We start from the raw sequence: 23,429 nt of genomic DNA on the forward strand, positions 1-23,429 counted from the left end.
TTTTCCATCCTATTAAACTGTAAACTCAATGAGAGCAAGGACCACGTTTTATTTAAACTCCTGCGCTCTCCTAAAGGCCCAGCACAGGGCACCCAACACAGCAGCACTACATAAATGTTTCTTAAACATCTTGGTGAAGGAATGAAAGAGATCAGAGATAAGTTAAGAATATATAATTTTCAGGAGCTTGACCCCATCCCTTCAAAAGAGAAGTGAGATAATCTGGTGCAATATCGCCATCTCAAGGCTTAGACTGGGAATGTTTAAGAAATATAAGATATATGGGGAAAAAGGAATAAGAAATATAGGAAAGTGCCTTTAAATGTTTTCAAATGAGATAATTTTTTTTAAAGCTTTTAGCACATAAGCAATTAATAAATGCTTGTTCCCTACCTCTGACCCACCCTCTCCCCAACCTTGGAAAAACTTGCAAATCTTGGGGCAGCTGCCGAGTAAAAATGTGTCATAAGCAAGGGATGGAGGTAGGAGTTGGGGGTCCCCATGCAGGCATACCAATGTGTATAGATATACCTATATATATATGTGTGTGTGTGTATACATAGTTCATCTAGTCATATGTGCATATAATGTACAGGTGTTTGTGATCATATGTAACTCATATATGAAATCCCATATATCAAAGAGAAGAGAGAAAGAAACATCAACTTAAGGTTTAAAAAGTACTTTCCTCACAACAATCTGTGATACAAGGAACATGTTTTAGTGGAGACTCCTCACTCTCCAGAACTGGCAGCACTGCCAACCCAGATTTGCCCCGAGTTTGTTTTCTGAGGAGCTCATTTGAACATCCATCCTCTCTCACACCAAAATGGAATGAAGTGAAAATGAGGAACTGAGTTCGGGAATCAGATGTATGCTACAGGCCATGCCAATTGGTGATAAGATTTTATTTATTCTGGACTAACAACTCCACAGTTAGTTATAAAGAAAGGGATTAAAAAATAAAACTCAGGCAGTGAGATATGTTAGATTGAATTCGGATTTTTCTGAGATGAAGGAAATATTGTAACTATTTGGATTCCTTTGAATTTCCTTAGGTGAGGGGAGGAGAAAGTTAGCTAAAATAAAAACAGGTACATAAATACAGCTCAATGTGCTATGAGAAAGTTTTGGATTAGTTGAGAATTATATAGATTATAAATTGATCAAATAACTGGTCATATCAGACTAACCACATTTCCATTTGTTAGGGTTAGTGGATCAGGAGAATGCTAAAGAGTTGGTACACTTGGATTTCAGCAAAGCTTTTGAAAAGTCATTGATTATTGTGAATACATCCAGCCATTCTGGAGAGCAATTTGGAACTATGCTCAAAAAATTATCAAACTGTGCATACCCTTTGACCCAGCAAGATTACTACTGGGCTTATATCCCAAAGAGATGTTATAGAAGAAAAAGGGACCTGTATGTGCAAGAATGTTTGTGGCAGCCCTCTTTGTAGTGGCCAGTGACTGGATGCCCATCAATTGGAGAATGGCTGAATAAATTGTGGTATATGAATGTTATGGAACATTATTGTTCTGTAAGAAATGACCAACAGGATGATTTCAGAAAGGCCTGGGGAGACTTACATGAACTGATGCTGAGTGAAATGAGCAGAACCAGGAGATATTTATATACTTCAACAACAATACGATATGATGATCAATTCTGATGGACGTGACTCTCTTCAACAATGAGATGAACCAAATCAGTTCCAATAGAGCAGTAATGAACTGAACCAGCTACACCCAGCAAAAGAACTCTGGGAGAACTCTACATAGAATTCCCAATACCTTTATTTTTGTCCGCCTGCATTTTTTATTTCCTTCACAGGTTAATTGTACTCTATTTCAAAGTCTGATTCTTTTTGTACAGCAAAACAACTGTTTGGACAAGTATACATATATTATATTTAATTTATACTCTAACATATTTAACATATATTGGTCAACTGCCAACTGGAGGAGGGGGGAGGGGGAAGGAGGGGAAAAGTTGGAACAAAAGGTTTGGCAATTGTCAATGCTGTAAAATTATCCATGCATATATTTTGTAAATAAAAAGCTATAATAAAAAAAAGTCATTGATTCTCCTTATGAACAAGATAGAGAGATCTGTACATTTAGGCAGATTCATAACTAGCTGAGTAGTTAGACCCAAAGTATTAATATCCTGAGGCCAACCTTGGAGGTTAGTCTTAAGTGGAGTATCCCAGAGATTGGTTCTTGACACTGCTCTGATATTTTTTAATTGGTGACTTGGATGAAGGCAGGCTTTATTAAATTTACAGATAATACCAAATTGGAAGTAGGGAACAGTAAACAGAATGAATTAATTATTGAGCCCAGACCCCAAAAAGATCATAATAGGCTAGAACATTTGAGTAAATCTAATAAGATGAAAAGTATCTGAGACCAGTTCATGTTAGCAGAAGGGAGAAGTTAGGGATTTAGGCCCTGCTATCTCTTGATCATTGAGACTATAATCTAAGCCCCATCAAGGACTGGATTTGGAAGCCCTTCTTCAAGGGGAATCAGACTGGAAAATATTATTTTATCCCAGGTCATGACAACAAAAAAAATTCTCATGAAACCAGAGTGGAACTGCTAGGTTTAAGCAAAGACAGCCTCTTTATGGGAGCCTCTTCTCTTCCATGGCATCCAAATCATTACAAAAGTACTGCAACTCTCCATTACCTGTCAGGAAAGCTTCTGCCCCAACCTTTACCTCTCTTTGGACTCTTTATCATTATAAATTGCCCCCTTGCCCTTGACCAATGCCCAACGTGGAGGCTGCCCCTACTGGATCCTCCATTTAGCAGCAAGGGAGGTAGAGACTTCCATTAACACTAAAACTTTCCTTTTAACACTAACTCTTCCTTTCCCTTGCTGATTCTGGGAGAGTAGGGCTAGAACTCCTATGTTTCTTAGGAATTGGATTTAGAAGCCACCTCGTTCCAGCATGTTGTGTAAACTGTATCTGCCTTGTCCTCTCATCAACACAACTATGCACACCTTCCTTACCAATATTTACCCAGGAAAAAAAAGAAGCAATAATGCCTTCCCACTCTTCCTATGACCTCCAACAACCATCAAGAACCTGTAAGCCAAATCTGTCACCCAGGATCAGAATCAGATATGGGGCTTTGTCTATGGCTCAGACATCAAATCTGATCAGAAGTCATTCACCTATTTTCTGTGCAAGGAATGCATTATGCAATGTCTCTTGATATTGCAATGAATCAAAGGAAATAGTGCTGAAAATAAGTTCATCTTCCTGAAGATCTGTTCACCAGATATAAGACAGCAGACCCAGAGACCTAATTTGATATCCTAAATTGCCTGGGGCATAGGAAAAAAAACAAATTTATAATGCCCTTTATCTTCGTATGACCTTTGCAGGTTGAAGCCCTAGCCCAATGGTATTTGCCCTAATGATTAGCAAATTCTTACTTCTCTCTGTTAGAATCTCTAGCTGCCTAGTCAAAAACAAATAAAAACCCCTTCAACTGCTACCAGTCTCTACTCTCTCATTTGCATCCATTTAGCCCTATCTCTCTTGATATTCCACCAATATTCCACTGGACTCTGTCCAGTCCCTTCCATCATGCCCTCTGAACTCCCATTCTTGTGTTAGCAAAATTACTGCTACTGTAATACTTAATCCTTGATAAGTTGCTCTGTTAAAAGAGATAGGTAGATATATAGAGAGAGACCAAGACCTCTTTTCTTCTCATATCCTTTCCATCTCCTTGCACTCAAGTGGCATCTGCCACTCTCTCCAACCCTATGAGACACTGCATCTTATGCTCCTTGACCCACAGGAAGAGTTGGCATTCACTTCCAGACCCTTTGGTTGCTTCTAGCATTTAACAAGCCCACCTTGGAAGTTCACTCCATACTATCTACACCAGGGGTTCTCAAACTAAGGTCCACGGGCCAGATGCGGCCCGCTGAGGACGTTTATACAGCCTGCCGGGTTATGGCAAAATCAGACCCGAAGTGCCATTGGACCTAAACTAGCATTAGCAATGCACACTTTTGGCACTGGGCTGAGGGGTGGAAACAGAGTGTGAGTTTTTGTTTTTACTAGAGTCCGACCCTCCCACAGTCTGAGGGACAGTGAACTGGCCCCTATTTAAAAAGTTTGAGGACGACTGCTCTACATCATACTTTCAACATCCTTGATGCAATCTTCTATGTATCTGAAGTCTGAAGTCATTCTTTCTCAATGATGTTAGCACCTGGGTCACAGTATTCCCATCTACCCTATGTCCTATACTAATACTCAGGGACTTCAATATGCAAGTTTATATTCCCTCAAAACTCTGACTTCTCAGTTCATCAACCTCAACTCTCACAACCTGCACCTTCATTCTAATTGAACTACTAATTGAATCATTGAGCTTAAATGGGGATAATTATACCTCCCTCCCAGGGTTATTGTGAAAATCAAATGAGATATTAGCACAGTGCCTGACACACAGTCCACATTTAAAAATTACTTCTCACTTTCCTTACCCTCTGCCAGCGACAGCAATATTGACATCACCCATTACTCATTATTGTACTTTCATTATCCAGAACTTTGAAATTCTCTCTTGGATCACATACACTTATCTTTGTATCTTTCCTTTAGCCTCTCTTCTAAATGTATTTTTTGACCTCACCATAACCTGAAGTCACTCCACTGCTCTACTTTCCCATCTTTGCTCCTTGCCCATCTGTCACATCTCATACCTATACCCCACATTTCACTATATTGTTTCTCTGTTCTTTGTGTACTGCTGAATAATTTGTTACCTAATATCAACTGAAACTTCACTCCTGAAAAGAGTATGTTCTATATACGGATGAGTATGGATACATATACATGTGAAAAGCTCTGAAGACCAGATGATATTATATTCAACTGGAGATTGCTGAGTGGGAGGTAGGGTATATTTGTGACATAGATGTCTGTGTTGTGACAAAAAATAAAAATAGATCCCTGTTTTAGAAAGATCACTTTGGTAGTCCTCCCAAAACTGACCTTCTCATTTGAATACTTTATCATATATTTTATTGAAAAAATTGAGGTAATTCACTGATAGCTCTTTTCTCTTCCTCACACCCAAATGCTTTTTAGCTTTGAGGGTCTCCTTCACCCCAATCTCATGAAGAGGTGATCCTTTTCCTTGCTATGGTCAACTTCTAGTGATCCCATTCCATCCCATTTTCTCCAACATTTTTCCCCCTCTACCATCACCATTCTTTCTCCCTCGTCTTCACTCTCCCAAAGCACTGGCTACTTCCCTAATGTCCACAGATATGACCACATATTCTCATCCTCAAAAACATCCCTGACTTGACCCTTTCATCACTGATTATTATTATGCCATCTCTCTCCTGCCTTTTGTGGCTGAACTTGAGAAAACTGTAACAGATGCCTCCAATTCCACTTCTTTCAAACTTCTTAATTCTCAACATTCTGGCTTCCAATCTCATCATTCAATTGAAAATGCTCTCTCCAAAGTTACTAAGGATCTCCTAACTAATGGCCCTTTTTCAATCATCCTTCATGACCACTTTGCAGCCTTTAATCACCCTCTTCTCCTTGATACTTTTTCTCTAGGTTTTGGAAATACTATTCCTTCCTGGTTCTCTTCTTAAAGTATCTGAGGAGCCCTTCTCACTCTCCTTTGTTGGACCTTCATCAAGATCCTATCTATTAAGAGTGGAGATCCCACTCTTCTCTGTCCTGGGTTCTCTTCTCTTCTCCCTCTTAAACTATTTCAATTGTTACTCTCACCAGCTCCCATGAATTTAATGATCTCTATGCTAATGATTCTTAAATTAATTTATTCAGCTCTAATTTCTCTGCTGATCTCCAGACTTGTATCTCCAATTGCCTACTGAACATTCCAAATTGGATGTCCTATAGACTTCTTAAACTGAAGTCATAATCTTTTACCTAAAAACCTTTCCCTCTTTCAAACTCCTTCTATTACTGCTCAGGGAACCACCACATATTCCCAGTACCTCACGTTCACATCCTCCGCTCTCTCTTAACCGTCCTATCCCATCTGTTGCCAAGGGCTTTGACTTTGTCTTCATAATATCTCTTATATGTGCTTCGTTCTCTTCTTAGACACTGCCCCATTCTATTTCAGGCCCTTATCACCTCATGTATAGACTATTGCAATAGCCCCCTACACCACTGGATAAACTCCAGTGTCTCCCTATTATCTCCAGGATCAAACATAAAATCCTCTATTTGGTGTTCAAAGCCTTTCCTAACCTGGTCCTCTCCTCTTACCTCTCTACTCTTCTTATACTTTATATCTCTCCACATATGAGGTGATCCACTCATGCTCCTCTTCCTCTAAGAAATGCTATCTCCCTACTGTGAGCATTTTCATTGGCTGTTCCCCATAGAACCTGGAACATTCTCTTCCTTCTCTCTGCCTCTTGGCTCCTCTGGTTTCCTTCAAGTCCCAGGTAAAATCTCACCTACAGGAAGTCTTTCCCAATGCTGCTTAATTCTAGAGCCTTCTCTCTGGTGATTATTTTCAATTGATCTTGTGGATAACTGTCTGTATATAATTGTTTGAGGGTTATAGCCTCCATTAGACTATGAACTCGTTGAGAGTAAGGATGTCTTTTACCTTTCTTTGTATTCCCAGAGCTTAGCACAATGTCTGGTACTCAGGGGGTACTTAAATTTTTTTTACTGATTATGTGTGTGTATGTGTATATAAATAATAGACATGATAGCAAAGCAAGTAGAAAAATGTCAGCAAGACATGACCTTTGACGCATACTGTTTGTATAATTTTGAACAAATCACTTAATCTCTCAGTACTCTCAGCAACTCTCTTAAGACTAAGCTGCAAAGACACTGAGGACTGTCAGACTTGATGTGGACTTCTTCATTTGTAAGTTCCTTACAGTGATGAAATCACAGGTTTGGCCATAAATACAGAGCATCCCAAAACCTTAGTGTAGGATTAAACTGTCAGACTTAAAAGCTGCATTAAGATTTCTGGGATGCTCTTTATGTATTTATATATACCTTGCTATGATATAGCAGTAATTCTTGGTTCTTAAAGGCTATATTAAGGAAGCACAAGCACTGGCATGCCCTACTAAGATGGAAAGGCTTTGAATATGTGCCCTATGACATTCTGCCTGCTGTTTTTATTTTTATCTTAGCTAAATATGGAGAAGCTCATCATCACTAGGTTGGCTGCTAGGTGTGGAATTCTCAGGCCATGGCAACCTAAGAAACAAAGAAAAATACAAAATGGCCTTCAGTCCTAGGTGCCCCACCCTACCTTGGCAGCTTCTTCTGTGAGAGTAGCAAAATGGGGGAAGAGCAAAAAGGTGTTAAGAATCACACAAGTTTTAGGTTATTAACATTTAGGTTATTAACATGTTCAGAGGACAAAAGAGAGTCACAGCTAAATAGGACAGAACAGCATTTCTTTGAAGAGTCTACAAATTTGGTTTCATTGTAAATCTAAGGACAATAAGATACTTAGTGATCTCACTTTGCTGTCATTCCTCATGATGAACATAAGCAAAGAGATTCATGTAAAAATAATTATAGATTATGCATCAATAGAGCATGAAGTTAAAAAAAACTGAATTTAGGGTTAAATATAAAATCTTCTATGATGAGAACCAAAAGGTATAGGACATGATGAACCTGAATGTCACTACTGTTTAGTCATTTCAGTCACATTTGACTCTTTCTTTGTGACCCCATGTTGGGTTTCCTTGGCAAAGATACTGAAATAGTTTGCTATTCTTCCTCCAGCTCATGTTACATATGAGGAACTGAGGCAAACAGGAATAAATAACATACTCATTTTCATGCACAGTAAGTGTCTGAGGGCAGATTTAAACTCAGGAAAATGAGTCTTTCTGAATTTATCCATTGCACCTCCTAACTGCCTTCCATAAGCCTGAATAACATCACAAAAATGAAATAATGAATAACTGATACTTTAAGCAGTAACTTTACATTTTTCAAAACATTTTCCATTATTACATTTATGCCTCATTAAATCCTATAAAACAGGCATATAAGTATTATTATTCTCATAATACAGATGAGAAAATTAAAGACTTGTTCATGGCCATAAAGTCAGCATCAGAAATAGGGTATACCTTGACAGAAAATGACTGGCTAATGATATTGGGAGTCATTTATGAATTATGGGTCTATAAGCAATTAGATAATCAACTAGTTGGATGAAAGGGAAAAAACACCAAACTAAAAAAAGGATGAATATATGAGATGGCACTGTAGTCAAATATAACTCCTACCTAACTTATTCAAACAAACTACTGATGTCAAAAACTGGGAAACAAATAATTGAAAATGCATTGATTACCACCATTTCCTTAAAAAGTTTAGTTGATATAGTAAAGTAAGGAAACTGAAAGAAGCCCATAAAACAATCTAAGTTATCAAACATAATGCCTTTGCCATACAAACATGGAAGCCAGAAATACAAGTTTAGAATATAAAATCAATACCGAGAAGGAAAAGAGGAAGCTTAAGAGCAGTTTTTTATTCTGACAAAAAAGTAGCGGAACAGGTAATAAATCTGTAAGAAGTGGAAAATTAATCTTTCAAAAGGCTTGGGCTAAAACTTATCTGAGCCAGATCACCAAACAGCATTTACATATGAAAACTGGGAAAAGAACAAATAAATGAAAAGTGAAATAAGATTTACCAGTGTTTAAATCATGTATGTAATAGCTAAAACCATCACATTTGGATTAACTTTTCAACTTCTTGAAGGTCTACATTGGTTAGCAACTCATCTGCTGTTTACAAAGTCTCCAACAGTTCTACAACTTAGAGAATTGCCTGGTTTACTAAAGTATTAAGTGACTTGCTTATGGTCCATACAGGTAGTAATGAGACAGAAATGGGCCTTATGTACTCCTAACTTTAAGACTCACTCTCTAGCCACTACACTCCATGCTTCTTGATATGTCAGAAAATTTTTACTAAAAATAGGGCTGTCCAACAAACTAAGTAGAACAGGCTGCCTTTAGAAGAGGCAGAGGCTGGAATACCACATTAAAGTGAAGATTTCTTTCAAGTTTAGGCTGAATTCGAGGACTGCTGAGGTTCCTTTCTACTCTAGGATTCTATAAATAAGCAATCCATAGAATTGGTTTATCTATACATCTGGTATAAGGACTGTACACAGAACATAAGATGGGCAAAAAATTGTAAAGAAGGGAGCAAGCTGGATTATATTTGAGATGTTACACAACTGCTTGCCTTCTCAATAGGTAGGGGAGGGGCTGAAGGGAGGGAATTTGGAACTCAAATTTTTGAAAAATGAATGTTAAAAATAAAGGGATATAAAACCATGCTTTTAATGATGCCATGCAATATATATTACCGGACAAAAACCTTTTTTAAAAAAAAAAAACCACCAATATATGACCACAGTATCAAAGTATTCTTCCAGAAATTTTGTATGGCCATGAATAATGAAAAACCATTACCACTAAAGAATCAAAATCATAAGTGACCTAAAGAACAATGGAGAGGTACATGGTAGGTTGTAACATGTTACCAATGATGAATTGTAACCAAGAAGTGGCACAAAAGTTATCATCCAGGAAATGTATTATTAAAAAGGAGATAGGGAGAGTGGTTAATATGACAAAAATGAAAAATGTAAGTTGTGGAGAGCACATGAGAAAACTGGGACATTAATGAATTGTTGGGGAAGGTGTGAACTAATTCAACCATTCTGGAAAGCAATTTGGAATTATACCCAAAGGGCTATAAAACTGTGCATTTGTTTTGATTCAGCAATACTACTGCTAGGTCTAGATCCCAAAGACATCCAAAAAAACAAAAAAGAGGATATGTACAAAAACTTTTTTTGTTTGTTTGTTTTTTACGGGGGCTAAGAATTAGAAATCAAAAGGATGTCACCAATTGAGGAATGATAAACAAGCTGTGATATATGATTATAATAATATAATTGTACTGTAAGAAATGACAAACAGGATAATTAAAAAAAAAAAAAAAAAAAAAAAACCTGAAAAGACTTATAGGAATTAGTGTACAGTAAAGTGACAAGAACCTGGAGAACATTGGACATAGTAACAGCAATACTGTTATGAAAAACTGTGAATGACTTAGCTATTTTCAGCAAAACAATGATCCAAGACAATCCCAAAGGACTAATGATGAAGTATACTATCTACCCCCAAAGAACTGATATTAGGGGCAGCTAGGTGGCGCAGTGGATAGAGCACCAGCCTTGAATTCAGGAGGACCCGAATTCAAATCTGATTTCAGACACTTAATACTTCCTAGCTGTGTGACCCTGGGCAAGTCACTTAACCCCAGCCTCAAAAAAAAAAGAAAGAGGAACTGATATTAACTGAAAACAGACTGAAGCTTTAATTTTTCACTTTCTTTAATTTTTTCTTTTTTTCCAGTCTTCTTGTACAAAATGACTAATATAGAAATGTTTTACATGATTGCACATCTATAACATATCTGATTGCTTGCTATCTCAAGGAGGGGAGAAAGGAAGAAGGGAGGAAGAAAGTATAGAATTAGAAATTCAAAAGTTTAAATAACAATGTAAATTTTTCTTAAGCAGAATGGCTAGTCATGTGGCAAAGAGCAAAGAATAAGAAAAAGAAAGCCAGAATATAACACTGGAACCTCTTGAATGCTAAAAGAGCTTGTGGAAGGTCTCCCAACAATTCATTCTCCAAGGAGGATATGAGAGGACACAGGCAAGAATTATACAGAATGAGAAGGTTTGAATGAATTACAATCTATACACTGGAAGGAATATTTACAATAAGATCATGAACCTCCTGAAATATTAAACTAAGAATATTAGACAATATACTAGATGACAGACTCAAGATTCAAAAAGATGTTGACAGGCTGTAACTATGAGCTAATCTAACAGGAAGAAACTTAATAGATATAATCGTAAAGTTTTCCACTTCAATTAAAAAAACAAACAAACAAATTTTGCAGATTTAGAATAAGAAAAGCATCATTAGTGGTTTCACCACTAGGCCCATATCCCAAAGAAATCATAAAAAAGGGAAAAGGACCTTCTAGCATCCTTTTTTTGTAGTAGCAAGGAACTGGAAAGTGAATAGTTATCCATCAGTTGGGGGAATGGCTGAACAAGTTACGGTATATGAATGTTATGGAAGATTATTTTTCTACAAGAAACAATCAGCAGGATAATTTAAGAAAGGCCTAGAGAAATTTACATAAACTGATTCTAAATGAAGTGAGTAGAACCAAGAGAACCCTGCATATAACAACAAGATTATGTGATGATCAATTCTGACGGACATAGCTCTTTTCAACAATGAGGTGATTCAGACCAATTCCAATAGAATTATGATGAAGAGAACCATCTATATCCAGAAAGAGGACTATGGAGACTGAATATGGATCACAACATAATATTTTCACCTTTTTTGTTGTTTGCTTGCTTTTTGTTTCTCATTTTCTTTCCTTTTTGATCTGATTTTTCTTGTGTGTCATGTTAATTGTGGAAATATGTATATAAGGATTACACATGTTTAGCATATTGGATTACTTGCTATTGAAGGGACAGAGTGGGGGAAAGGAGGAAGAAAAAATTTGGAATACAAAGTTTTGCAAGGGCGAATGTTGAAAATTATGCATATATTTGGAAAAAATGGCTAGGCAACAGTATGTATTAAAAAGATCTGGAGATTGTAGTAAACATCAAGTTCAATACAAGTCAACAATAATAAATCACATATATTGAGAGCTTTCACGTTAACAAAGCACTTTGCCACAAAAGATCCATGATGGAAAATGCTACTCACATTCAGAGAACAAATATGGAGTCTGAATGCAGATTGAAGCATACTATATTCATTTTTTTTTCCCCTCATGGTGTTTCTCTTTTATTCTGATTCTTCTTCCAGTCATGTGGAAATATGTCTAATATGATTGTGTATTTATAGCTTACATCGGATTGCTTGGGAAGGGAAAGGGAAGGGAAAAAAATGGAACTCAAAATCTTATCAAAGTCAATGTCAAAAACTATCTTTACATATAATTGGGCAAAATAAAATAGTATGAAAAAAAAAAAAACACACTTTTCTGACAACTATTACAGTTTAATAAGATGAACACTTCTACCAGAGCTATTTGAAGACTAAATAAGCTATTCAGAAGAGTAGTGAGTCCCCATCAATGAACACATTCAAGCAAAATCTGGATTACCACTTCTAGGCCATGTTGTAGAAAAAATAGATGTTTATATACTGGTTGGACTAGAAGACCTTTGAGATTCCACCAAACCCCGACATTCTAATAGTCTCAGATGGCAAGTGCTACTCCACAACCCTGGTTACTATAACCCATTGAGCAAAACCTGAATTTCTCCCTCAGCTCTAAAGTAATCCAAGCAAAATAATGAAAGCAGACATGCCTAATTTCAGTCATTAAGCGAAAGATAAGCATTCATTCAGGAGGTCTCTATAATATCAACATCTATGGCCCAAAGAGATTATCCAGTGATCTTTCTACCCAAAGTCATTTTTTTTCTCCTTCACTGCCCCACGGCAAAAGAACATCTAGTGACCTGACCACAAGGAAACAAACGCCTGAGACAAGATGACCTACATACTATCCCCAAGGACCAAGGGTGGAATAAGGAATCAGGATAGGCAGGATATCTCCTCCTCCTCTTCCCCAGTGTCCTTCACATTCACAGAAGAATTGGTACTGCCTAAGAATGAGCTTTAAGAAAGCTGAACATGGAACAGTCAATAGAAGGCTTTGATATACTATTCCTGTCTGTTCTATATATCCACCTCTTCTCCCTCGGCATATGTTCCTGGAAGGAGATAAATAGTCCAACTAGGAATATAAAGGGATCAAGTTTCTATTCTTTCCTCCTCACAGGGCTCTTCTCCTCTCTCTACACACTCTGATTTGGCTGGCCTTCCTCATCATCTCTCAGGCTTACCTCCAGGGAGAAGGAATGATGAGATAAGGTGGGCTAACAAGGTAGAAGTGAAGAGGGAGCAGACATCTTCCCACCTTCCAACTTTCAAACCTTAAGCATAGTGGATAAGGATTCCTCACCCTACCAGTTAACTATTTTCATCTTCCTTGTTTTACTGTCTTTCATCCACCTACTTCTCATCCCACAACCCTCCTACTCCCTTCCCCATTCATCTATTTTCCCATCCCTTCATCCCCTACCCCTTATGCCCCTATTCCCTCCCCCCAAGAGCACTCACACCATGGGGGCTTCTCAGAGCGCTGCCGGAGCTGCAAAGGGGGTGAGTGAAGGGTCTGGGGTGGAGCAAATGGGCCCCCAGGAGCCTGGTTGCTGTGCATGGAATCAAACAGAGCTGGAGAGGGAAGAAAGAATACACATGAGTGGGAGTTTGAGTGTGGCGGGAGTGGGGAGGGTCCAAGGCCTTTCCTCACAGGTCTCAGCTATTGTATCCCTTCTCAGCCCTCTCATGTTGAAAAACTGGGAAGGAACCATTTCCAGAGAAGGTAGGGGTCAGCAGAGATCTATGTATAGGTCAGGTGTTCTTTCCTAGCCTTGCCCAGCCTATCCTGTCATGGTTCTCTGGCTCAGACCATACCTTGGAGGAAGAAGGAGAGGTCAAAGGGAATCTTCATACCTGCAGATACTTGGGCATCTGTGTGCCGTTGGCAGACTGAACTCAGGAATTCATTCACTTGGCGAAGGGAGAGGGCATTGTGCAGAGTTTCCAGTGGGTAGATGGTGGGCACCATGGAACAACCTTCAAATCCTGCCAGGATTAAGATTTGAATTGAACAAAGTAAAAATTCCAGCAGAAGACACCTGACCAGGCCTCAAGGAAGCTAGGAAAATGAGTCCCTAAGGCACCAGGATAATGAGCTATCTCTCAAAAACTAACACCACTGAACCCACTAGAAAAGTGAGAATTACTAGGAGAGGAAATTCTGCAAGTCTTTTGTTTAAGATTACCTTTTTTTCCTTTAGTTTCCTTGGACAGTCTTGCCTCCCAAAAAACTTGCTTCTGAAGACCCATAATTAGGAAACCCTAATCTACAAATGCCTAATTTAGGAGGATATTGGAATTCTATTAGAATCAACCCCTAAAGTTTTTTAGGAGAAAAAGATGTGAGTGTAGAGCAAAAGACTTCTAGTATTTGGCATGAGGAGAGATCACAGGATTGGAAGGAAGTAGAGGAGTCTAGAATGAAAAGGCAATAGGATTACATGAAGGGTAATGTTCAGAGTTGGAGGTGAAAGAATGGGTGGAACATGCAGATACAGGAAGTAGATAGGAGTTGGAATCTTTAGAAGTTGAAAGAGCATGCAGTACACACAGAATTCAGCCTAGCAAAACCACATGCATGAGCACGCTGGCGGATGAGAGTTCTTCCTTGGTTAATTTTCGTCACATCAAAAATCTCTTCCTTGAGAGGCCTCAGCTCCTATAGACAGCAGTTTGCCAATCAGGAGAATGAGTCAGTTTCCCTCCAAGGAAAATCACTTTCTTATTCCCTTCCCAATAAGTTCAATGTCATTCTTTATACCCACTGCCCAGGATAGTGAGAAGAACAAAGCTAAATAATTTGTGATTTTAAACCCACAGTCTGATGAGGGGCCAACTCTCTCTCTTGGAACACCAAGTCCTTCCCTTAAGTCTATACATCCCTTAGAGTACTGGAGACAGAGTGGGATAAAAGACCCTTGCAACTCCAATCTCCCCTTCCATAAACTTTGTAGCTCAAAGAATTCAGTCCTCTCTTTGCAACTTTAGCTTACCTTCTCCCTGCCTTTGGCCCTGTCATTATCCCAAGTCTTGCTAAAGAAACCAAGGAAGGCATTTTCCAACAACTGAGTCTATTTTTTTCCTACTGTACACCAGAAAGTGGTGGTATCTCTTTGACCTTGGGTGATGTGCTTTAGCTCTTCAGATCAAGGAAACAAGTAGCCAAAAGGAATTTTGTTTTTTCAATGAGGAGTCAGAGAGGAGAGTTTCATTCTTTTCTAGAGTCAGAGGATGGTAATAGGGGGGCAGAAGGAACTATGGGAACAGAAGGAAAGAAATTCCTCTATGCTGTATAGATTTGGGTGCCTGGGGAACAATGGTCTGAAGATCACTTCTACGAGTAAGGACAGTATGGAGAAAACAGAAAAGGAGGCAATTAAGAAAAAGCAGGGTTAGGGAGTGAGGGGAAAAAAGAACAGCCAATGCTACAGTTACCAGCCTGGCCCCAGCACCATCTAAGCTGCTCAATGTACATAGCCTCAGGAAAGGAAGAGGTAAATAAGCAGGCTCTCCTGCTAATATAGCAACAAGCAAAGCAGCCAGCTGGGAGGGGATACCGTAGAGGCACTCAGGATCATCCTGGCCTGAGCGCAGCCAGTTCCGGAAGAGACGAAGGTGGTAGGAGCACTGGTGCAGGTGATGCGCCAGCGTGGCATCCAGGGAGATTGGCCAGCCCCCTGGGCAGTCGGAGGAGAAACTGCGCAGCAGCTGGACCACAGGGTGCTGGTCATCCAGCAGCTCTGCAGGAGGACAGGGCCATAAAGGAAAGCAGAGAGAGACAGAGAAACAAGAGGGACAGTGAGGAGGGTACTGGCTAACAGAAGCATAAGAAGGTGGGGTTGTGACCCCAATGTATGTGGGCTTTCAAGCTCCAAATATGGGCTAAAAGAGGAGAGATGGATGAGGTCACAAGATATCTCCAGCAAGAAAGAAAAAAAGGTATGGGGGGGGCGAGGGGGGAACAACAGGAACACCAAATGAAGCCCAAGGGGCAAACAAAGATACTGCCCTCTCTTGGTCCAGCTCTGTGAATTTTCTTTTTTTCAAATGCCTGCAGAATTTTTTCTCAGCCAGGAGAAGCTGCTAGTAGGGAGGGTCCTGGCTTGAGCATCCTAGTCTTGATCTCGGCTGGGCAGCATTGACAAAAGGTTGCTATGAAAACTGTGGGTTCTTGGAGATAAGATGGAGGTGATGAAGACCAAGGGACACACAAGAAAGATCAGAGATGAGCCTCATCAAGTTTGAAACGGAAGCCTGAGCTGTTTCCAACGGTTCATGCTTGGCCTCTCTGAGCCACACTCCAGGAGAATCACAGCTAGGTCCAGAAGACTGGGGAAAAGTACAAGAACGCTGACAAAGCATGGAGCTGAGCCACTTATGTTTCAATTAAGTCACTGAATACAAACACCAGGATCAACTGGTACTGTTGGTTATGACATATTTTACCATGCTCCCCCAACCTGGTACCAGTAAGAATGATTTGAAAAGCAGTTCTGCATATGCCCCAGAAACTGGTGCAGAGAAAGGGAGTCAGCCTGCCCCAAATTCATTACATTGGCCAGACTTGGAATTATTTTTCATTTTTATCCTATAGCTATTAAGTCTAACTGCATTTTATTCAGCCAGTGAATGGGAATTTCAATTTAATTCCATTCATGTGCTGGCTGTATTGATTCTTTTTTGATGAATTGCTCCTTGTTGATTGATGATCTCTGAAATGAAGCTGCAAAGGACTGCAGATATGGGAAAACCCAAAAGGTTGGCGTGGGGCAGGAGATACGACAGATTCTTAAGAGAGGATCATAGACATAGAGGCCTGACCCAAGGGGTGGGTAAAGATGGCTGAGTGGAGGCTGAGTGTAGGACCTAATAGAGAAGCAAATGTGTGAGTTAAGCATGCTTGGTTAGGTTTGAGACCTTATATAGATGGGCTACCAGTACCACTAGAGCTCCCATTCAGAGGATTTTCAGGTGTGATCTTGCTCAGAGACTGATCTGAAGGGCAATAACTGTGGTCACCAGCAAAGATCCTAGGAACTTTTCGGCACACACTGACAACAGTTTATAGCCATTCCACAGAACTGGTCTCTTCTTTCATGCTATTTTGGTTTCTTCAAATAGTTTCAGATTGTGGTCTGGTAAATGACTACGTGTACGGTCAGCTTTACTCTGTGACGCGTTCACATGATGTGACTGTCCCCACAAGGGACAGAGAAGTGAAGGCTAAGATCTTCAGAGGTAGAGCTGGGCTACATACTGGCCCCACATGTTAGGGAGGAAAAAAAGTGGCTCTGCCTTTGCTCCAAGTCTAAGTTTTCCAAGCATTGCTTTGAAGCCAGGAATTCTGACAAGATCATGGATGATGCTAAGTGCGCCCATGTGCTGAATGTGCTGCCATGAACAACAGAGATACACGTTACCTCTCTGTCTATGCCATCAGGCACACAACGGCGTGGTTTTACCAGAGCCTTGGGGACACTCTGGAGGCCAGCAGAAATTAAACTGTTCACTCCAGTACAGCAACTCCTGGCTTTTCTTATTGCTACCTAGAAGCTATCAAATTCTAAGAGCCTCTCAGCTAGCCTTCCACGCTCAAAGGCTAGAACAACTAGCGCCATTAAAGCTCTAAAGGCAGGGTTGGCAAATAAGCCAAAGAGAAGACAACAACAGCGCTTTCCTTGTATTCTTTCCAACCTTGCCTTCTTTTCTGGGGGCGGGGGGGCTGTCTACCTCAGGCTTCCAGAGAGGAAATTTCAGATACTGGACTTCATGTTCTAGGTTTGGAAGGAAGTTTTGCCTATGATTTCTAAGTTTCATACTCTGAAGCTGGGATTCCTTGGGGCTCCATACTCCAGGAAAGTAGTTTCTAAGCTTTGTTCTAAAGATGACCATGATTCAGATAATCTAGGAAAGCTACTCTTCAGCTTCATTTGCTGGCCTGGCTTCTGCATCCTGAACAAGAGCATTTCTGCCACAAATTCTCAGGGAGGCTGGAGCATGTTCTGATTGGGAAAGTAGGGGTTCTCAAGCCCCAAAAGAGAAGGCAACAAGGCCTGGTGCAGGTGGTGAGACTGGAGAGACAGAGAGGGAGGCCCCAGCACAAAGGCTAAGGTCACAGTGATAGATGGGGTAGGATTAAATGGAAGCACTGGGGTTAAACTGGAAGATCCCCTCAAGCTTGATCCAGGCTTGGCCCTGATTCCTTTGAAGGCTCTTAGTCATTGGAAAGAGGTTGTGGCTAGAAAATTTCTTTTACTTTAAACACAGATCCAGAAGATAAAAACAAGCATACAAAAAGATAAAACTCCATTGCTGAGATGCCACTCCCTTCCCAATTCCCTCCCATCCAGAATCCCACAAAGAACTCACAGTTTAGCCAGTCCTTGGACTGGTGCCCCAAAGCCCTTCAGGTCAGGTATCTGTAATCCTAGCTCTTCAACTCCCTTGGAAACTGTGACTTAAACCCTCTAGTCCCAGATTCTTTGGGGCAAGTTATGCCCTGGATAAGGTTGGGTTGTATAGAATGGGTGTTGATAAACGGAGGGTATAATACTGCTCTTTTTATTCCTCTCAGTCTGATGCTGGAACTGACTCCCTTTCATTCTCCTTGCCTCTACCACAGGTACCCCTTACAAACCACTTTGGGTTTTTGCCTTCCAGGCCCAGATGCCAGGTTAGTAGCAACATGAAGCACATGGCAAGAGCACACAAACCACGCAGCGCACACAATGGTAGAGAGTAAGAAGATGGGAAGAAACTCTGCACCCCATGGACTAAAGGTGAGGAGAATGGGAGTGAGTGGAGGTGAGGGTGAGGATGGAGCACAGTCTCCAAATAGGAAGGAATTAGTCTTTTCTTCTATGCACAAAAGGAAGGAAGGGACATTAAAAAATTCAAGTTACATGAGCTGTAGGGAGAAGGAAAAGGGTGAGAGGGTTTAGGAATTATATAGTACTCTCCCTGAGGATAGGAATCATTTTTCATATTCATACAAGGCCCCAAATTGGGAATGTTGTGAGAGGGACTTAAACAGAGTTTTAATGATGATGGTGACAAAGATGACAATGAGGGTGATAGTGATGAAAAGTAAGACTGAGACTAGTCAAGAAGATAGGACTGGTGTGAGGGGTGCACAGCCAAAGTGGTCACGGTCAGAACAAGAGAATACTCAGGCAGGGGACCCAGTGAGGGATACACCGGGGTGTAGACACACAAGAAAAGAGGAGAGGTCAGTGGCAAGGGGCAGAAGTAAGTATCTGAGTCAGTGAAGGTGACAAGGTATGACATCAAGTCAGAAGCAAACGTACCGTTAGTCGGATGCTTTGCAAACGACACAGAAAATCGCTTTACAGCCGGGACAGACAAGAACTCTGAGGAGAAAAGACATCATGGGGATTATACCTGCATCTGTCCCTTCCCCCTACACAACTAAACTCTACCAACAACATACCCTCTTGTCCTCTACAACCAAACCTGACCCTTTCCCAACTACCATATGAACACCTCTCTAATGGTTATATAAATCTTTCCCCTTGTATAATGTCTCTGTGAGAAATCACATCCCATTCCTACTTTGAGCCTACTCCCTATATCCTCATCATCACTACATCAGGGGTCTGTTCTGATCTAGACATTAAATCTCAGTGGGACTCTTGGTCCCTACCCCAGGTGCTACCTCAGCTGGATCTTTTGGGGTTCCAGCCAAAACTATGTCACATCCCTCCCTACTACTTGTTATCCACCCACATTGTCTAGAAGGTAGGAAAGTAGGGGTACAAGGGAGAAGTAGAATGATTAGAATGCACTTGGATAGCTATATGGAGTGAAATGTACCTAATATTAGCAGGGGAGCACTTGTTTCATCCGCACAGTAGGCTACTTCTGCTGCAAAGTCATCTGGCTCAAAGGGGAGATGAAAGGGAGATGGGGTGGGCTAATGATATGGACTATTGCCCCCAACCCACATACCATCTCGATGCATCAGGCTGGCAGGTGGGAGTTTTTTGCCATGGCTGCGAGCGTAGTCCTGGAGATTCGGGGCACTGGATGAGCCACCCAGCACTGTGGTACTGAACAGCCCTGTGCACTGTGAGCCTGCAAAGCCGGAAGCATGTTAGCAGCCAAACAAAGCTGCAACTACTACACACTAACAAAAAAAAAAAAAAAAATACACAGGGCAAGGCCATTCATAAGTGCCACACTATCACATATAGCCTTCACTGCCACACATTTGGCAAGTTAATGAAGGAGAGGGTCCTTGTGCACAGGCCTGTGACAAGGGGGTAAAGTTGCTACTCCATGCAGTTTAGTCATTTTAGGGGAGGCAAAGCTACCTGGAGGAATAAATTATACTTTGTCCTCCTTCAGATGATTCCCTAAAATGCCAGGGGAGAAAGCTTCTCCAGATTCTCCATACCTATTTGATGTTCCCCCATCCTGAGAACAGAGCTTGAGGCACCCCAGATCCTTAGGGGCAGAGAGAAGAAGAACTTTGGGTGAAGCCAGAGACCAGATCCCAAGGTCTTAATGCCTCTCTTCCTCTTTCCTCTGCCTCCCCATCCAAGTTTTCAGGGCCTTAAAGTTTCTCCAAGAAAGGAATCATGGAACTCAAATGATTTCAGATTGTAAGGAACCTTGGAGATCACCATACACAGCTTCCTTCTTTTACAAAAGAGAAAACTAAGACTTTGAAACCTTATGTTCACTTGTACAGATTTCCTGACAGTCAGTTCAATTCTACCAACAAGCAAAAAGAAAGTTCACTCTTTGAAATGGTATAGAATCCTCTACACCTGTTTAAGCTGGCACATTCCTCTTACCTCTTTCCCCTCCCCCACTCAAAAAAAAATCTTATAGGGCACCATAGTGAGTTCCAGATCAATGAACACTATACTGAATACCTGCTACATGAGGACCATCACTCTGGGCTATGGGATACAGAGGAAAAGAACAACAAAAATAAAAGATATCATTACTGACCAAAAAAATAGGCCTACTATCAATCAACAACCTTACCTAAATACAATACTGAAAGTCAGATGTCTACATGATAGGGACAGACATAGCCTTAGGGATTTATAAGATTTTAAAGCTTAAGGGACCTGTGACATTACCTAGGTCAATCATTTCATTTTATAAATGAGAACACTGAAGGCCAAAGAAGTGAAAATAATTTCCCAAGATTAGATAGTAAAAATGGGTAAAAGTAGCAGAGCCCAGGTCTTCAGATTCCACACTCATGGCCCTTTCCTTTACAACACTTTTCTTCTAAGGGGAAACTTCAGAATCATAATGCCAAAAAAGAGAAAAGATCTTAGTGAGGTCCATCAGATACAGGATCCCCAAGGGAAAGGAAAGACAAAAAGGTCATTACCCCTAAGATCTATCTGTCCCACAATGGAAATAAGATGGACCTGTCTTCTGCTCTGAATAGTTTTTTCGGCCTGTCAATGACTTTAGAGAGAGGATGAATTCAAGCAGCTGCCTAAGTTCCTGTAATCGACAGCTCCTATTATACTTTGTCAAGCTCCTTCCTTGCATTTACAGGAGAGATTAATATCAGACCTGTTGGGGAATCTTTGAGTTTCCCTTGAGTCTACAAGGAGGAGGCCAGGATCACAGGGAGAAAAAGTCTACCCAGATCAAGGAATAAAAGAAAATAGTTTAGATGACAGATTGTTATCCTCAGAACCAAATGAAGAACTTTTAAATCAACATTCTATTTCTGATATAATGGTTTGTCCACATCCTTCATATTTGAAGTAGGCTCTAAGATGAAGGCTCTAAGATGAAGAGAAATGGATCTGATCTCAACAATCTCTACACTCTTTCTCAAAATAAGTTAGCTCATTTCCAGGCCTCACTAGCTCTGTTCCCCCATTAGTTAGACCCACCCTACTGATAGCAAAGATTCCAATCTTTTTCTGCTCAGCCTTGGGTTCATAATTTCTGGGTCCCGCTAGATTTCTGTTGAAATCTAATTTCCCTCTTCTTACTCTATCTGTGTTATTTCACGATTTAGCTAGTATTTCCATTTCTTCTGGGAGGAATAGCCTCTCTTCTAAGGCATTTGGAGAAAAGTACCCGAAATAACAGATCTATACTCTACCTTTAAGAGCTTTTAGATGCATCCTTTCTAGCAAAGGATGATAGGGCAAATGAATACCTTTATCTAGTGTTCTGATCAAGTTCTAATTTGTCTAGGGCCAGGGTGGATTCCATGGACAAATACAATAAGACCACAGAGATAGGTAAATGAAATTAAGCAGGATAAAAAGAGGCATAGGGATCAGGAGACCAAGCTTAGAGATCCCAACATGTGTTCCTGGACACAACCTGAAGCCACTAGCTGCAGATAAAGGACATAATGAGTGGATAGGCATCTCCCTCCTACTCAATAATACTCCCTCCTCCCCACCTCTCAAACCCTAAGATTTGAAGCATCCTTTGGTCCAAGGTATCTTTAAGAGACATTCATGTTTGCCTTCCTCATTATCCCATAACTCCATACATTGGTAATCTTCATATCCAGGAAGTATCACCCCCTGGCAATCTGATCTAGGATTCATCCTTTACTTTTAGAAATAAGAGAACAGAAAAGAGGACAGAGGAAGAGAGTATAGAAGTTGGGAAAGAAAAAAAGCAGGCTTAGGATTCCAGAAGATGGCCTTAGTTCTCCAAAGAGAGTATGGAATAACTCTAGGATTCCAAGTGTCCTTGGTTAGAGTTCTGTCTCTAATAACTCTGATGGCTCAGAGTCTCCTAGTTCCCTTATGATCCAGTTTGGACTGGAAGGACTGAGGAAACCTAGGGAAGAAGACTGATTAAGAAAATCAAGAGAGTGGTATTTCAGAGATAGAAACCAGAGATCAAAGTTCACATCCAAAGTCTACTTTCCCCAATTCCATTCCCATTTATCAACAAAAAAACTTAGATATACCCCATTTCCAAGGTTGGGGATGGCTGTAGTCATAGATCTGACCTCCCTACCCAATACTGAAGAACAATGGTTGGGAAACCATACCCAGGCCACTTTGCTTCATTTCTGTGGGTGGACGTGAAGATTGGAATAGACGGTAACTAGCAGGTCGGGAAGATGAAGTCTCAGACAACACCTGTGGGGAAAGGATCATATGTTACCATCTTCCTACAAAAGCCAGAAAACCAAAACCCAGGACCTGAACTCTTGGTTCCCTATAAAGTCAAGCAGCCAAGTTCAGAATAGTTGAGGGACAAAAGGACATCAAAGGGAAAATGTAAGGGAAAGACCAAGATGCCCAGGGTTTTTTCCATAATGGAGACCAATTTGTTCCCTTTCCCCAATGCCCCTTCCATTCCAGCTGAGAAACAATCATTTCTCCTACTCCACAGATCCAGCACAGAAGAGCTCCCTATACCCTCCTTCCTAAGATTCATGTTTGCAAGAATTCAGTCATAAACAGAAAAATCTAGATGACCCCCTCCCCTCACTTTTGTGCTAATGACTCCTTTCTCCAAACTCTACTTACATAGGGAAGGGAGAAAGCTCAGTTGTCCTACAATCACACTCCTGAGCTCCCTGTTTCCCACCTTCTCCCTCAAAATTCAAAATAGATTTTT

At 40.5% G+C, this 23,429-nt stretch overlaps 1 protein-coding gene across 6 annotated transcripts in view; it reads right to left on the reverse strand.

Moving 5' to 3' along the window:
• The window catches only part of PPIP5K1 (diphosphoinositol pentakisphosphate kinase 1), a 44,039-nt gene that overhangs the window by 3,964 nt on the left and 16,646 nt on the right, over positions 1-23,429 (reverse strand). For 3 of the 6 annotated variants that reach the window (XM_074289449.1, XM_074289450.1, XM_074289455.1), the window contains 5 exons: positions 22,855-22,945; positions 19,800-19,925; positions 19,139-19,201; positions 13,686-13,817; positions 13,290-13,403 (listed from right to left, as the gene is read on the reverse strand). In XM_074289449.1, coding sequence (XP_074145550.1) covers positions 13,290-13,403; positions 13,686-13,817; positions 19,139-19,201; positions 19,800-19,925; positions 22,855-22,945 — 526 coding nt within the window. The remainder of the gene's footprint in view (positions 1-13,289; positions 13,404-13,685; positions 13,818-19,138; positions 19,202-19,799; positions 19,926-22,854; positions 22,946-23,429) is intronic. The other 3 variants (XM_074289451.1, XM_074289452.1, XM_074289454.1) reach the window with 3 other exon arrangements.

Source organism: Sminthopsis crassicaudata, chromosome 2 (genome assembly GCF_048593235.1).
Source record: "Sminthopsis crassicaudata isolate SCR6 chromosome 2, ASM4859323v1, whole genome shotgun sequence".
In the NCBI taxonomy this organism is placed as follows: Eukaryota; Metazoa; Chordata; class Mammalia; order Dasyuromorphia; family Dasyuridae; genus Sminthopsis; species Sminthopsis crassicaudata.